Source organism: Arvicanthis niloticus, chromosome 3, assembly GCF_011762505.2.
Source record: "Arvicanthis niloticus isolate mArvNil1 chromosome 3, mArvNil1.pat.X, whole genome shotgun sequence".
Taxonomy (NCBI): Eukaryota; Metazoa; Chordata; class Mammalia; order Rodentia; family Muridae; genus Arvicanthis; species Arvicanthis niloticus.
Window position 1 is genome coordinate 19,222,085 of NC_047660.1, and position 18,239 is coordinate 19,240,323.

The 18,239-nt window shown below is 40.7% G+C and overlaps 1 protein-coding gene across 3 annotated transcripts in view; it reads right to left on the bottom strand.

The window, feature by feature from the left end:
• Scel (sciellin) overlaps positions 1-18,239 on the bottom strand; it is a 101,901-nt gene that overhangs the window by 47,665 nt on the left and 35,997 nt on the right. For 2 of the 3 annotated variants that reach the window (XM_076930600.1, XM_034498923.2), the window contains 3 exons: positions 7,649-7,729; positions 5,211-5,276; positions 3,270-3,329 (listed from right to left, as the gene is read on the bottom strand). In XM_076930600.1, coding sequence (XP_076786715.1) covers positions 3,270-3,329; positions 5,211-5,276; positions 7,649-7,729 — 207 coding nt within the window. The remainder of the gene's footprint in view (positions 1-3,269; positions 3,330-5,210; positions 5,277-7,648; positions 7,730-18,239) is intronic. The other variant, XM_034498925.2, reaches the window with a different exon arrangement.

Here is an 18,239-nt window from a genome sequence, read left to right on the forward strand (position 1 = left end):
TCTCTCACAGCATAGCTGCACAGAAAGTAGCTATTTCTCCAACTCTACTACAAGCTCATAACAGGTCAAGTAAACTTGCAAGCCTGCTTCTATATTTGAGAGTTGCAAAGCCCCTTTCTGGCAGCCGTCTCAGCAGTGACCTATTTAAGTTAAGCTTATGAATTGGTGAATTTCTCTTAAACCATGGGCTCAGCTTTCCTCCCCAAACAGGATCCTGGGGTAAGATGCTCCTAAGAGCGTCCTATTGCTTCCTCTCATCTGCTCCCATGGTATGCCTTCTCCCAGATTCTCTTTCTTCCTTCCTTTCCTCTCTGTCTTCTTCATTCACTGGTTCCGTCCACACATCTTGGTTCTCTCTTCTTGATGCTGTAAGTCATATGTGTGCCCAGCTTTTTTAATGTTCTTGAGTCGCCTCTGGTGTTGACCAGGAGACCAGCATTTACACCCTCAAGCAGAAGGCTGCAACATCTACCCTGCCGTCTAAAAAACTCCACAAACTTATTGGCGACCTGAGGGAATTTCTGCAGCTCATGTTGATACAATTGCCCCATGGGTAAAACAGTAAAAATTATCATCTTTTAAAAGAACCAATAAGTTAATGTAAAGTTCTGAGCATAATGCCTAAGAAGTCATAAATTCTCCCCTAGTCGTTGCCATTATAATAAATAGCACCTTGTCAATATTTTCCATGGAACACATGCTTGCTATATTTACCTCTTCAATTAAATTTATTAACAACAGGGCACTGTCTCAGCTTCAGAGAGAGATAGTGGATGAGTCTGTTCTGTGTGGTGAAGATGCCAGGTGAACCACTATTTCCAGAACTGTCTAGGACCGCCCTCTCAGAAACCCTCAACACGTTCAGCTCATCTCCAGTACATAGATGACTCATTTAAAGAAACATTATATGTTTAATGATAAAACTGAAAGTTGAGAATAAACACTGAAATGTTTTCAGAACAGTTTCTGGCCCTGACTGAAAAGGAAAAAGAATAATGTTCTACTCTAATGGGGAAAAAAAAAAAAAAACCTGCCTACATGGTGTACTGTTACTGTTTCTTGCTTAAAATGCTACCTGAGAAGCAGACACTGCATGAAAATTTATTTCCACCCCAAGGGAAAGAGGAACTGTAAGAATCCTGTACATTTTAATCCCAGACCTTTGGCATGAGCCACAATGATGAGATTTTTCAGGATTCAAGTTCCCTGTTGTTTATCACAAGAAAATTAGCATAAACCACGAGAAAGATGCTCTGTGCTAAATTAAACACCAGGGAGACAGCGTTCTGAATAAAGAACCTGAGCTTTCAAAATGTCTGCAAATTGATAAAAAGCTTTAGATATTAAGTTTCATCATTGTCTGCGCAACAAATTAAATGCCCTGAATCAGATAGCAATGGCTCGCTATTCCACAAAGGGCAGCTGGGAGAATGAAGCTCTTTCTATTCTCTTCGGAAGCCAGAAAACATTGCTCTGGTCCATGTGAAAGCAGCAACTCTCTCTGATGCATGTTTTCCTCCGTGAGCTGTGTGCCTAGGACTGGGGATCAGGGGTAGGAAAGCCAGCCGGCTTCTGCTCCCCCTGTGTGGAGTGACTCACATCATGATGTCATTGTTCCTCAACATCACTCACATGGCTTGCCTTCAGACATCCCAATCTCTAACTGAAAACGGGTTTCCCTGTTATTAAAAACAAAATATTAACCTGAGCATGGCTAAGCAAACCCGTGATCCTAGATACTCAGAAAGTTAAGGCTTAAAAGGACCACAAGTGCATGACCTGCTTGTGCCACAGAGTGAGTTCAAGTCACTCTGGCTTGAAACAACAAATGGAAAAATAAGTCGTGGAAATCTCCGTGACAGATCACTGTCCTGTCATGTATAAGGCCTAGGCTTAAGCCCCAGTACTGAAGAGCAAACTTAAATTCATAATATCAAAAATACAGGATCTTACATGGGAGAAAAATCAAACTTGAACATGAAACATGAAGGTCTTCTCTAGTCTCCTTCTAAGTCAAAGCCTCTATTAACTGCACAGAAAGCTGAGTTGTTTTCCCATCTGGTCAAGTCATGGTACTTGTTGACAGAGGGTCTCACTCTGTACTCCACGCTGGCCTTCTTTCTGAGCCTCCCAAGTGTTGGCGTCGAAGGTGTGCACAGCTCGTCCAGACTTTTTTATTTCTTTGTTTGTTTTGGTTTTGGGGGAAATACACTCTAGTAAATTCTTATTATCATTGCTTAATTACATAAACAAGGAAAACCTTCTCGGGTTTGGGATTAAGACAATGATCTATTTGTATCCAGGATTTTTGACATATTACTCCTTCGGACAAAGCTGCATGTCAGCATGTTAATGATCTCTGGTGACTAAAACAAAATATCTCCCCTGAAGATGATGGGGAAAGGGATAAAGATGAGGTTTAGGAGAAGATGGCACGTTTATGCAGATAACAGCAGCAAGTGTGGTTAGGCCCTGTGCAGTAGAGATGGCTGGGCTCTAGTCACTGAGGCAGGAAGAGTGGCACTCACTGGGTCACACAAGAAAGGCTTCACAGGGCAGGGGATTTGTGACCTGGATCTTGAAAAATGGTAGACAGACATGGTGGCACCAGGACTGGTAAAGATTGTTGTGTGGAAGGAATGGCAAAAACAAGCATGCCTGGACATCATAGAAAGAGGTCTATGCTGGTGTAGAATATGGGATAAATATGTGGGTGAAGTCAGGAATGATTCTGGAATCGAATTGTTCTTGATCTAGGTTAGCAAACAGCCATATGTAACTATAGCATGTATTACACGTGGGAGCCATGACAGATATTTACAGAAAACTATGTGGCATCCAGTGGCGTAAATAAGGCAGAAGAGAGGCTAGCGGTAGAGCCTGCAGGGGTGGAAGGACAGAAGCAGAAAACAGCTCATCTGTGAAGAAAGGTGTGCATGGTCCTAGGATATTTGAAATCGGGGTGCTGAGGACAAAAATCAGTGGATGTCTAGGCTAGCAATGAAAACGCAGAACTGGAGGTATGGTTGAGATCTGAGGTCACTAGGAAGAGTCGGCTCAGAAGAAGGTGAAGAAGGGCATCCACCCATGTCAGAACCACCCACTCTGTGTGCGTACTTACAGAGAGACACTGAGAGGTTTTTCTTCTTAGTCATAGATACAAACAGAACTGGGTATTGACTCATCTTTAGAAATAACAGAGGCACAGACTAGCTTTTAGATCACAAAGAAGAGGAGAAAAGCCTAGGCTTGGATCTCTCAAACCTTACCCCTTGTCAGTTTTCTGAAGTGCGGCCGCCACCCTGATGATGTCATCGAGATCCTCAGTCCTTCAGTGAACAGAAAGAAAAGCAGGTCAGTGGAGTGAAGCTCAACTGCTGGGCTAAACTTGTTAGAATTTCTGATGAAGGACAGGACAGTCCATATCAGGAATGATGAATTTAATAGGCTCACAAGTTGGTCCCATTGTCTCCACTCATGGTACACACAGACACTAGCATTACTACTTAGGTCTCTATGTGTGGTACACACAGACACTAGCATCTTTCATTACCACTGAGGTCTTCATGTGTGGTACACACAGACACTAGCATCTTTCATTACCACTGAGGTCTCCGTGTGTAGCACACACAGACACTAGCATCCTTCATTGCCGCTGAGTACCATCAATGGCCTGGACCACTGAATTCTCACAGAAGATGCATGGACATCCCATGCCACATGCAACACAATGTGAGAGGTGGCAAGCTGATAAAACTTGTAATTGCAAGGAAGTCATACTCCCTCCGAGTGTAAGGTATGAGTGTCATCTGTGCCTCCACCTGGGACTCAGAAGAGTCAAAAGGATGATACAAAAGAAATTTGATTCTTGGGAATAGCTCAGTCTTTTTTTTTTTTTTTTTTTTTTTTTTTTTACTGAAATTTGGCTTATTATAGTGATGAAACTATAAAACTATAAAATACCAATGTTATAATTTTTCAGTTTCTTTTTAAAGAAAAACAGTTTCTGGGCTGGAGAAATGGCTCAGCTGTTAAAGGCTAGACAACAATAATAACAGTAAAACAATTTCTTACATTTTTTGAGATCATGATGCAATGACATCATTTCCCCTCTCCTTCCCTCCCCCAAACCATCCCATATTACCCTCCACCACACACACACTTTTTCAAACTCATGATTTTTTTCATTAATCGTACATTAAGCACAAACTACTCACTTTATAATGTCACTTGCATGCATGTTTTTAAGGCTGACCATTTGGATAACCAATTCGAATGTTCTTCCCTATGGAAGACTATTCCTCCTATATGTAGCATTCCATATGTAGCCCTGCCTGTCCTGGAACTCACTGTGTTTACCAGAATAGCCTCCAAAGTGCAATAATCCTCTTGTTCCTGCCTCCTAAGGGCTGGGATTACAGTCAAGTGTCAATATGCATGGCTTTAAAACACATTTCTAAAAGCTATTATTTTTCCTAAATAATAAAGAAGAAACACCAACAAACATATCCATAATGAATGCTCAACTAGGTAGGATGTGGAAAGCAGGTGTGAACCAGGACCATGGTGGGGAGAGAATCTTCTCACGTATCTTTGCCACGTATCTTTGTCACATGTCTTTGCCACGTATCTACGTGGGAAATGCTTCCTTCCCCAGATGAATCAGCAGGATGTGTGAACCTGTCCTGGTGCTGCAGGCAAGGCTGGGTATGACTTCTACAACCAGAACCAATAGAAAACTTCCGTATGACAAGTTCAGCTAAGCAGTAGTAGTGTTCTCTATCTTGAGGCAATTACAGGGAACACAGAGATAAGTAAGCTTCCTCCCTTCAGGGGTTTCATCTCATCCCGTCCTTATGTTCAGACAATTCTGGATTTGCGGATGTAAATCTTGTGACATATTTAAAGAGCAAGACCCTACAAAAACCTGTGTTCCCTAGACATGGTGCTTCACTTTAATACCAGCACTCTGGAAACTGGGACAAGTGGATTGCTGTAAAACTGATGCTAGTCTTTTGTACATAACAAGTTCTAGGCCAGCTAGGGCTACACAGTGAAACCTTGTCTCAAAACCAAACAAATAACAAACAGTTTACTCATTATAGCTAAAGTTGGCAAGAAAACTGATGCTAATTTATTCTCTTAAAGCACTCCAACAAAGCATGCTTTGGCATTGACAATTATATACATGCAGACAGACAGGTTTGTACCTTATATTTCTTTCAGCATGTCTATAGGTTTCTCCACATGCCCCTGCTGTAGCTGTGTGTATTTGCCTAGATTTTAAAAATAATGCCTGTTAGGTAAGAAACCCCTCCATGTTAAATTTCAATGTATGGGATGGCATTTGTGTTCAGAAACATATATTATATTATTTGACAAAAAAATTAACCTTAGTTCTTTGTATTGGCTAAAATTCAGTCATTCCCCTTTATGAAGGTCTAAAAAGTACAAGGTGAAAGTTTTAGAATATCGACTTCTTTTCATACGTTTTAAACCACAAGGTTCATTTAGCCATATCTGATCTAGACGTTGTTCATTTTATTTCCATCCATCAAGGTATTTTGTCCTTATCTCTATCAGATAATGATGTAGCATTTTAAATATTGAGAATAATTTTTTGTTGTTAGGCATCAATATAATATTTTTTTCTTAGAGATTTATTTCATGTTCATACTTCCAAGAAATGCATTTGCTTAGGTAAGACGAGAAATTAGTCACATTTCCAATACTTCTACCATACCACGAAGGGCCATGTTGGAGTGGCAGCCACGAATTGTACAGTGCTAGGTTGTTAGAATTTACGAGACCTCTCTCTTTCCTCAGACTGTGGTTGACCTACTTATACATTCTTGCTTATTCTCACAAGCTATATTCAACCATTTTCTGTTCTCCTGAGGACGTGTGTTAATTACATAGAAAACACTTCCCTTTCATATCTGTTCATTAAAATCACCATGCTGTGATTAAAGCAATCAGCGTTTTTAAAACAGGCAAGTTGTCCCAATTTTATTTTTTGGATCATTAGTGGAAAAAAAATGAGAATAGTAAACACGGATTTGACCAATTCCTGTAGATTTTAGCTTTTTCTGAACATAAACACGCTCAGCCCTCTAGTGTCAATGGTCTTAGATTAGAATTTAGGTGCTACAAAGGCAGCTTAATTCAGTTTCTTTTAAAAAATCTCTTCTAATTATGACTTAATTGCCTAATATGGTAAGACTGAGAGGACCAATCAGGTAAGACAGGAAGCTTGCGATGTCGCTCTTATGGGATAATTATAATCATTGCAGAAATGAAAAGTTACAGAACTAATCCATATCATTAATTAGTTCAGTGAAAAACGATTCTCCCGACTCGTTAAAGTAATATCCTAAGGACAGAATTTCAGAGATCTGGGGGGATCTTACGGGTAGAAGTTCAGCTCTGGAGTTTTACCCCCTAAGGATGAACACACGGTACCACACACTCCTGAGCACACAGTGCCACACACCCCTGAACACACGGTGCTACACACCCCTGATCCTTGGTCAGGCTTTCTAGCAGCTCATCTTTTTCTCTCTTTTTTTTAAATGCTTTTATAATTGTGACTTATGGATAATAGTTTTGTATTTACATGATAATAGTTCTGTGTCTTACATGGTGTCAAAAATCCTCCTAAGAGGCAACAATACAAAAGAAGTAAAAGTTGGCATTCAAGCAGATCAGGCATCTCTGTTTCCACTGAGACACTGGGATTTAATCTCTCAATGCTAATGAGAAAAATAGGATATGCATCTTGAAAAATGGTTGAAGGGACACATAACCAGAGTGTCAAGCTTCTGTATTGGCTTCTAAGTATTACATAAGTTCAAAGTAGAAAATAAAGCATGTTTTTCCTGACTTGGAGATAAGTTATTTGGAATAGTCTTTAAAGTTTGTGATAGTTTTGAAATAAATAAAAAAATATTTTAGTTAAAAAAAAATCAAGAGCTTAAAGGTGTTTCTAGCATAACTGAGGACTTGAGTGGTGATACAGAGTAAGAATATCCTTTATTAAAATATGTAGCTTTCTGGGCTGGAGAGATAGGCTCAGTGGTTAAGAGCACTGACTGTTCTTCCAGAGGTCCTGAGTTCAATTCTCAGCAAGCACATGGTAGTTCACAACTATCTACAAAAAATGGGGTCTGATGCCCTCTTCTCTTGTGCCTGAAGAGAGCAATGGTGTACTTATATACATAAAATAAATAAATAAATATTTTTTTAAAAAATATAGGTCTCAATGGGAAACTTAGTTATAAGGAAATAGAAAATATATTCGTATAAGTAGTTTAATGTTGTTTACATTTAATAGAAATGAAATATATATATACTATATATGCATTTATAGCGGGTGCTAATGTATAAGAAACCTTCATATAAACACTTCCAGTTCTGTTTGTCCATGACTATTTCAAAGGTATAGTTCCATAAGACAGGTAATAGCCATCGCTATTCTAAAGCAGAAGTAATTACACATGTGTATTGATAGAGTTATAAGTCCTGTGAGTCTCACGTTAGTGAACATACACAGAAAGCATGGCCATGCTTTCCACAACGCTGGTCACAATTTTTTTACTCTCATTTCCCTTCAACACCCTGGCAAGACATTCGAAGGGCAAGTTTTTACCTGTTATTCCGCCTCGGTTGTTTAGGAGAAGCAATGGGTGAACAGGGCTTTGGAGGTAGTGGAGGGTGAAAAGCCGGGTCCCTTTGAAAAAGAAAACAGCAGCTCATTAAACTATGGAAACTGTGTGCATTGTAATGTCTATTAACCAACCACATCTATCATGGGAATATTTCTAAACTCATGACCCCACGTGTGGAGAACCTGGACGTCACAAGTCACAGAGCACAAACTCTAGAGAAGTCGTTTAGTTTGAACGTGGATGTCTTAAAGGTCCATTCACCTGGGCTTTGGGGACTCTTACTGTCTGGAACTATAGTTGGAACTACAACATGCCCTTTAGTCAGCTCAGCTTGATGCTAGTACGTTTAGCCAGACGTGACACTTTGAGTCATCAGATGAGCACCACAAATGGCTCCCTGGTATTACATATAAGCTTTAAGGATGATGCCAACTTACAGGACGCTGTAGAAACAGCAAGAAGGTTTCTCACATTTTAGATCCCCAAAAAAGAGTCGGTTTGGAGATTTGTAATTAATTCTTGACTTAAATAATATCAGCACATGACACCTCAGTGCTGGCAAACCATAAACAAAAAGCAACAACAAAAATTGACATTAGCCAACTTTCAATGGGATACCAAAGTCAGCCCCAAAAGTCCACATGATTGAATGACAGGGGAACTGGAAATGGGCAAGTATGTTTAACTGTGAATAAAGTCAGCTCTTCCTTTAGTCATGTGACTCTCGGGATTTCCCCACCTCCCACCACTGTCACCTTAGTGTTTCTCTTCTCAGATGCCCTAACGCTAAGCTCTGTACTGAAAGAAAGGCTCCTCACAGTCTGATCCCATAATCCTTTGCGGCCCGCTGAGTAGATATGCACCCGGGATAAGGCTACTTGCATAGGCAGCTCAGCTCCGAGGCAACCTTATCCTGCTTCTTCATCTGCAGTAAGCTCTCTAACCGGGTTGGTGAGAAATTACAGGACTGAATGAGATCTCAGTTTTCGTCAACAAACATCACTTGGTAGCTTTATGTGTGTGATGCACTCTATGAGGTAGATAATGCATTTTACTTCCAAAAGGCTTTAAATATACAAATAAGTGATGTTGTACAAAAAGACAGACAGGAAGAAAGAAAGAAAGAAAGAAAGAAAGAAAGAAAGAAAGAAAGAAAGAAAGAAAGAAAGAAAGAAAGAAAGAAAGAAAGAAAGACCAGAGTAAAGACATAGCATAAAGGGAGTAGAGACTCTTATTTTATTAGCATGGCCCCAGGAAGGCCTCTGTGTAAGGCAACATTAGAGCTGAGACTTGCAGGAAGTGATAAATACCCTGAGGACAGCCAGAACACCAGCTTAAAGATGACATTTGACACTTAAAACTTTATGAGGTAAGCAAAGAAATTACTGAAAGAGAGACAAACTGGGAGCCAAGGATTCCGGCCTCACAGCCCATGGTATTTAAGGGTCAAACATAGGAGAAGTTTGAGGGAAGAAGCCCAGGGGAGAGTGGCCAAGGAAAAGAAGATAAAAGTGAGGAGGTAGTCTCTTGGAAACCAGCTGAGCAAAGCTTTTCCCAGGCTGACAGACAAACCAAGGAAGACAAGGATGGTGAAGTTAGTATGGCTTTGGCCATGTGTATGTGTATGTGTATTGTATGTGTATTGTATGTGTATATGATGAATATGTATATATATGTATATGATGTATATGTTTATAATATATGTGAATATGTATATGATGAATATGTATATATGTATATGATGTATATGTTTATGATATATATGAATATGTATATGATGAATATGTATATATGTATATGATGTATATTTTTATGATGTATATGAATATGTATATGTATGTGTATATGTATATGATGAATATGTATATGTATATATGTATATGATGTATATGTTTATGATGTATATGACTATGTATATGTGTATATATGTATCATAGTTATAGGTAGTAGTCAGGGCATTGGTAACCCTGATGGAAACAGTTCTGACAGAACACTGAGTATTTGGAGGTGGGGCTGTACACACCATAGGAAAAGATTTAGGAGAAATACGAAAGAAGGAAGAATTAAAGTCAGTGTTTTATAGGAAAGTCCAAGGTACAAGGGCACATGACTGTGTGTGCATGTGTGCGTGTGTGTGTGTGTGTTGTGTGTGTGTGTGCGTGTGTGTGCCTCTGTATGTTTGCTTTTTGTTGGAAACACAGACTCACTTATTATATCAAAAGGAACAGAGGAGACCAGAACTGCTGAGTCACCTCAGTTGATTTGAGGCAGAGAAAGTTGTCTTTTGTTTATTTCTATTATCTAAGAAAAACATGAAAATCAAAGCCATCGATTCAAAGTGAGGAAAGCAAGCCAGAGTTGGAGAGGGAGCGAGACAGGGTAGCATATGAAATCTTTCCCTGAGAGAGCAGGAAAGTGAGCAGACCCAGGTAACAGCATGCTATTTTAAGAGATTACTATATGTCAGAAACTCTTCTAAGTGCTTCTTGGTGATTAGATTACCATCCTTACTATAATACCAGAGTCGAGTATTACATTTTTCTTCCCATTATACAGATGAAAAGACTGAGCCAGAAACTGTGAAAGTAAATATATTATGCAAATGGCCAAGTGGGGAATCTGAGCCAGGAGCTTTGGCTCCACACCCCTCCTGCTCAGCTGCCTCTCAGGAGATCCTGGACACCTGCAGTGGTACTGTAAGGAGTTAGAAGATGGCTTCATTTTTGAACATAGTTTTCTCTTGCCATATTCCGAGAGGTGGAGGGTTAAGGAGGGAGGAGTTAAAAATCAAAAGGGAGGAGAAACAGGACCAAACAAGATGCCAGACTTTCCTCAATCCTTGTGATATGTAGGCACAGAGGAAAGTCCTCATTTAAAGAGAAGTGGAGGATCACTGAGAGGATGAGTAGTGACTGAGCAAGGATGGGGAGTTTGATGATAATGGATGCTTGCCAGAGAGGAAGGATTTGATGCAGGATGATATCAGCTGGGGTGAGACAGGGATAAGAATCCGTGATGATGGTCCAAGTGGTTGAAACTGACCTGACTGGGTTTCTTATGGGGTTAACGGACACATGCCTAGAGGACGTGATAGATTTTCCTGAGGCTCTTGGGGTACACAAGGCACAAGGGTTTCCTGGCTTTTGGTTCTGTACCAGTAGGCAGGAGATACTAGAACAATTTGCAAGGAAATACTCTCCCCATTTTGATTTAGTGTCCAATTCTACATGCTGGGATCATTCCATTTAGACCGATACTACCATCTTTTCTCACACACACACACATGGAGATATATGTATATGTATATATATATATATATATATATATATATATATATATATATATACATATACATATATATATATACGTATATATATATGTATATGTATATATATGTATATATATGTATATATATATATATATACATATATATATACATATATATATATGTATATATATATGTATATGTATATATATGTATATATATGTATATATATATATACGTATATATATATATGTATATGTATATATATATATATATATATATACATATACATATATCTCCATGTGTTGGGTATATACAGCAACTGATAACTGGTAGTGTATCTGTGAGGATTTGCTGATCAAACCCTTTCCTTCCAGAAGCAGATAAAAGACATGGAAGGATCAATCCCAGGTAAGACTAGAACTGCACAGGGCACTGGATATGCAGACAGGCGGGAGAGCAGTAGCCGCATAGACGTGACGGTTATAAAACGGAGACGCGGGTCTACGTCAAGCTTTGCTATACCAGATCCGCATCAGCGGAATCTGAGATTTCTTCTATCTTAGAATGGCTGATGCTTCAAAGAGTAAATACTTGCTGAGTGAGTCTGGAAAGTAGACGTTGGCAGAGAAAAACAGATCTGAGATGGTGGAGTCGTGAAAGCCAAGATCTGAGGTGGATATGGGGTCATGAAAGCCAAGAACAATGGAGCATGCGTAGTACACTGGGTGGTAGGTTTGTGCCCCGCTGGGTCAGCTGCAGGGCAATGCCCTGCGTGCTTCACTTCACCTCAGAGGAGCTTCCATTCTCATCTTTGCGTTGACAGCCACAGATGACAGAACCCAAGCCCGGGATGAGGGGAGGATGAGAAAAGTCATTCACACTGTGCCAAAAGCATTATGTGATCCAAGCAGGAGGATTAAAAATGAAAGCCGGGCAGGAAGCGGTGGCCTGGAGTGTTGTGAAGGGAAGGAAACAAAGGACATTTATTGGAGTGATCTTAATTGAATTCTGCTTCAAGACCTGATGTTTGAGCTTAGATAGCCCCCACTCTCTCCTCTGCCCTTCCTGGCACCCTAAAAGCTTTCAGAAGACCAGATTGAGGTGGGAGGGAACCTCCTGTTGAAAGAGCAGTTTGTTTATGTTGCCCTTTTTTTTTTCAGAGCACTTCTGGTGCTAAGTGTTGTTCTGGGGCAACGTCCTTGGCTCCTGGACTTGAATTCCAGTCTGAGTCCGAGGTCATGTCTCTTACTGCAGCACAGCCCTGGGTTCCATCCCGGACAACCGACGCACACATTTGTGATCTTCGCTCGCACAGTTCATCCTGTGTCTGTCTTGTTTCGATGAAATAGAATTTCCATTCCAGCAACAGCAAAGGAGCTTGTATGGACCAAGAAGTGAGCTCTCAGCTGTTCCTGTCACCTGACTGCTGCTAAGTTACCCTGCACCGAGGGACTCTCGTTCCTCTGAAACCATAAGCTTAAATATCCTCTTGCTTCTATAAGTTGCCTAGGTCGTGGGTCTTCTATCACAGAGATGAGAAGGTCATTAATACATGGCCTTATCGATTTAGGAATCTTAAGGGTGGGTGAGGGCAGGAGGAGGAGGACCCAAACTGCAATTCTAAATGATAAAATCCTCAAATATCAAAATCTCTTAATGTCTACACTTCTTAAAGTCCAAAATCTGAAATATAATCTAGAAAAATAAAATTTAAAATGCTTTAGGAGTGTGTATGGGCATTGGCCGGCTCTCGTATTAGTTCCATAAGCATGACGTGTGGCTGCAGTTTTTTCCCTCTGAGGGTTAGGAAGCTCTGTGTGCTTCCTCACACCATAGGGCCGGTGAGCATCTCAGCCAAGGTTTTTGGTACAGGGCTTCTGATGTCAATCACATGCTTCTTTTCTCTTTACCACACTACATCTCATCAAGTGTTTTAAATGCAAATTTAGTTTTCAAAGGCTGCGAAGTCAGTCCTGGTGGTTCATCCTGCACTCCAAGCCCTCAGGAGGCTAACTTGGGAGGCTTTCAAGTTCAAAGCCAGAGAAGCAGCCAAGATCAGCTCAACAAGAACTCCTTCCCCAGCCGCCCAGGTTTTAGTGTTAGGATCGATACCAATACCGGTATATGGGGCTAAACAAAGTATAGCCCACCCTTGCAAAGATCCTACAAGGCCATGTTCAAAGTGAAATACTGTAATGGCGTGACTTTCTGGTGGCTATGGGGTCACTTTACTACATCCTGAGCACTGAGTCAGAATGATTCAGCTCCAGACCAGCTTTTGGCCTACTTTGTGTGAGCATGGAAACCATGCTAGTTCTTCTTGGATCTCGGTTTCTTTACCTAAGAGACAGACTGGTCTAGATGGTCATTCAAGAAGACAGAGACTGCAGAGAATTCTCCATCCCTGGAGATAATGGCTACTTTTTTTTTTTTTTTTTTTAATAAATCAATAACTTGGCATTGGAGTACTGGGCTTTTTCAAATGTATGTCGATACTGTGGGACCCAATCAAATTTAACTTTAGAATCAAACTAGGACTTAAGTCCCCAACAGTCAGTTCTCTAGAATAGATGTGGTTTGATTTCTAAAGGCTGCTCTGTCAGAAAGATTGGCTCAGGTTATGGCAATGAGTGATCCAGACCCTTTTGGTAATGGGGTATAGAGTAAAAAGGCCAACAAATCATAATATGTGGGCCTTCTTGAGTTTCCATAAGGCTGAATTAGTAAGAAAAGAAAGCCTAATGTCTTGGTTTGCTCTGGTACCTTCTCTCATGTTATGCTCTGCTCTCTTAGACACTCTCAGGATAAGATCTTCATTGGGCCCCGAACAAATGAGGCTTCCTGATCAGGGATTTAATTTCCAAAACTATGACATATATATACATTTATAAGAACATAACTTCAAATTTGTTTTTGCTCTAGCAACAGAAAAGACATAAACTAATATAGATGGTCAATAGACCCAAGGAGACACAACTTCTAAAATACTGGTTCAGACATACTAGTTTTTAGTCATCATCATCATCATCCAGGAATTATCAGGTGAGGTGGAAAATACATCAGCACTAAGATGGTGTCTGCTCAAATGGATCTACTCAGAATGGATCATAGATCTATACATAAAACGTGAAACTAAAGGATATTTAAAAGAAATGCTTTGTGACCATAGGTTAGACAGGATACTGAAGGCATAATTCATTTACCAAAACCTGAAAAATCAGATTTCAGCATGTTTTTAAAAAAACTTTTGCTCTAACAAATACATGGTTAAAAGATTAAAACTGCCAGCAACACATTCAAAAAGTTACAAATTATATCTCTGATTTAAAAAAAAAAAAACTCTCAAAACTCAGAAATAAGCAAATACAACAGGAAAAAGGCAAAATATTGAAATGTGTACTTCACAAGAAAAGATGTATATTGACAAACAAAGATGCAAAAGGACACACGGCACATCTGGTCCCTAGAAAAGCGGGTACCTAAACAGTGTTGAGATAAAGTACATATTAGAATAGCTAAAAGGGTTTCTAAACTGAAAATGCTAAACAACATTAAGGAAACGTGGCAAGGAGAGCGCTTATCCTTTGCCAGTGTGCACGCAAAAGCAACAGACATTTTGACCAAAACCATAAGGTCTTTACAAAGTTAAGCGTGTACTTATCATTTGACCTACCGCTTGCTGGCGTTTGCTTAAGGCAACCGTTTACATGTGTTCACACAAACCACAGGGGCTGTTCAAAGCCCTGATGTGTTTTCCTTCCGTGAGTGGATAATTAAACTGTGTTCATCTCTACCATAGAACACTACTCAGCAATAAACCGACAGAGCACGGCGCATGCGCTGTATACGTTCAAAAGACCACATCACCCGTGAATCTGCTGGGTGATTTTTTTTAAGAGCTGAGAGGTGAGAAGACAAAAAAAGTACACTGCCCCATTCCCCAAGTACAGACAGTCTTAGGAAAAGTGACAGTCATTACAAGCTCCTCCTCCTCCACTGTCCTTGGAAGACACTTGATGGATACCCCCTCACCCACACCCAGTGCTCCCTGCCTGAAGCTTTGTTCCTAAGTCCCCTTCCCAGGCTTACTACACAAGGCAAGTCCCCCTTGTCTTACTGCTCTCTACTTCTGCTGTAGCGGTAGGGAAGAGATTTGGGTTAAGTAACTCTCACTATAATTTGAATGACCAAAGAGAGCCATTTAGACCGGAGAGAGCGTTTGTTTGTACTTTGAGAGACCTATATAGCAATCTCTGATAGCGACTGAGACAACACTACTAAACAGCAACGCTATTTCTTCCTTGTCCAACCTGTCTGACTTTTATGGTTGAGCCAAGGTGATGTTTTGGTAAGTGACAAGTCCTAGGTATCCTGACTCGCCCGGGTTTTTCCCCCATCCCTGCTTTGGACCTCAAACACCTCTCCTTCAGCAACCTCACCGGGTCTTTGACCGACAGAGGAACAATAGGGACCCAAGAGAGGGAGGGGCCACAGAAATCAGCAGTGGGCAAAGTACCAGTTTCCCTTGTCTGGATGAGTGGCTTAAACCTGCTGTGGGGAGGCCTGAGGCGTCCGAGTTCCCCCCTCCCCCCAAACAACTGAAGAGAAAACAAGTCCTTGTCCAAGGTCAAGGCCTTCACTTGTTCCCTAAGCTAGCTTTCTCAAACTACTCAAAAGCCATTTCAATGAAAGGGCAAACCTTGACCCAGTGTTAAGTATTTGGGATGTTTAAAGTATGCAGTCTGGACACACAGGCATGATATTTTTTTTTAACTATCTATACTCCAGTATGTTACTAAGTGCAGACAACATTAATATTTATAAGAGGCGACACTTAATGTAAAGGTTTTTGTAGAGATGAAAATCAAATCCGTTGCTTGTTTTGTGTGTGAGGCAACAAACTTTGTAAGGGTTTGGCACCGGTAGGGTTAACACGCTGAAGCATAATTAGAAAGGTTACATTTTACCATTTATAGTTGCAGACAGAAAATATAACTACAGTGCAAGGTTGCTATGGCAACTTGCTTCTCAATCAGGATTTTTTTTTCTCCCCTAATTCTACCAATCCTCTAACTAGAAGTCAAAACCCATAAAAGAAGAGGTTGTAACAGAATAAGGGTGCGATGATGTGGGGGTGCACGGGAAGTATTCTCCTTTTGACAGCTACATGTCCACTATCTCATTTTATCTGACGTTTATTTTCTTCCTTGTGTTTGAAAATGATTCCAGAAGAAAACGTATTGGCTTTATTAGTACTTGAAATAGAGACAATGGCTTCATTGTTCTTCCTCTCTCGGCATTCTGGCTAGCATTTATGAATATTTATACTCTCTGTTAAGCAAGCACTTTAATATGGCTTAACAAATTGCTTGCTTTGCTTGCTGACACGGCCTCAGTATGTGGCTCAGGCTGGCCTTGAACTCATGGGCCTCCTGTGTCCTCCTCCCATGTCAGGATTGTGATATATCACCTGGCTAGCAAGGTTCATAAATGAATCTTCGATGAGATCTAACCACTAGACCTCCAAGTCCTCAAAATACATAGAAGCATTTGCATTCATTAAGATGTATTGGTTGGTTCAGAAGGCAGAAGGCAGCCCAGTGACCACTCTCCATCAGCGTCACATCCATAGTCTATGTTTTCTGTAGGGCACCTGTCATCTGTTCTCTCATTGGCTCCAGCCTGGCAAATAGCATCACCCTTGCAAAGAAATCACATATGATAGTAAAATGGGGTAAAAAGGTTTAAAAGCCAACTAAAAGTATAAAGATATGATTAATGATAGTTGGCTTTTGAGTCTCCTGGCGTAGAGATAGGGCCTCACACCAGCACATCTCTGGCATCTACCCATGTACTTTCTTACACAGAGACAGACAGCAATAGCTGTGCTTTGGAGTGAGACCGACAACAGAAGGAAAGGAGGGTGGTAGGGAGGGTGGTAGGGAGAGATCTAGTCAGTCTTCAAACTCTAAGCCCATAGAACAAGGCCCAATTAGCTACAAAGTCACATGGGTTTTACAAGCTGAGGAAATGCATTGCTTTAAATGCATTAGAAATCAGAATCAAGGATGAATATGTTTATTAATGAATAACTATGCATATGTTTACTTAATGCTGCAAGGGATTACAAGATGACTCCATGTACTTAATAAATAGGCTATAGTAGTCGTTTAAAGGTAATATGCTATTAGTTGCCCAATGAGGATTATTAACAATAATTTTTCTGAGTCCAGATTTCAGAAAAAACAAAACAAAACAAAACAAAAAAAAAAACAAAAAACAAAAAAACCTTGGGCAGCATTCCATAGTCATCCCTTCTTATTTGATATTGTCGCCACGGTAACTTTATTCTAAATATGCCACATTCAAAGTCCATCCGTAAGTCAGGATCCCTTAGCCGCTTACCTGAGCTCCTCCCTGATCCCAACCCATCTTCAAGCATTTCTTATTGCTTGAGAGTCCCCTCCACAAAAATATCCTTCAAGTATCCCAGAATCCTAAGCACGTTAGCAGTGGCTTTGGTCCTTTTGCGCATGCCCGGAGCAATCATTTAACACTGAGTGGTTACATCATTATACTTAAAACCACTTTGGGCTCCAAAGCCTTTCGTTGTGTAGTTTCACTCCTCTTCTTCCAAGAGCTGTCCTCCAAGTCCACATTACAAAGTTCCAATGCACATCAGATCTCCCACAGGATATGGGTGTTTCGGTGTGACCCCTTGTGTTGCTGGTAAACTGGTTATTTATGCCTGAGGTTGGCACCTTTAGCTATCATAAAGAACTCCAAGCTGCAGTGGCCCCTCAGAGTTCTGGTACAGGAATTTCCCACCACACTCCCAAATGGCATCTCCTGGACCCATAAGCTCCCTTTAAGCTCCTTCTCCTTCCAGAAGTCCCCTTCCCCTTTCCCCTGTGAGTGTGGCTCACGTGGCAACTAGTGACCTTTGGAGAATCTCACTGCTCTGAACCAACAAACCCAGCAAAGCACCAGCCAAACTAAGCTTAGTGTGCTACTGCCACCTAGTGGCGACTTTTTCTTGGCCCAGGCTAATGTCAAACACTACCGTAAAGATTACGTATGGTTATGATTTGAAAGAATACTTTTGTTGTAAAAGGTAGCACGGGACCCTCCTTCAAGATTGGATGCCAAGAATGCAGGTCAATGGATCCTCCCGTCGGATACGAGGACGAGCTCTTCCGGGATTTCCGTGCATAGGGAAGGCAGAACTAAACTAAACAGCATAAATAGTGCGGGGATTTTCTGAGAGGATGAAAAAGGAGGTAGAGGATGAGGCTGCTGAGCGG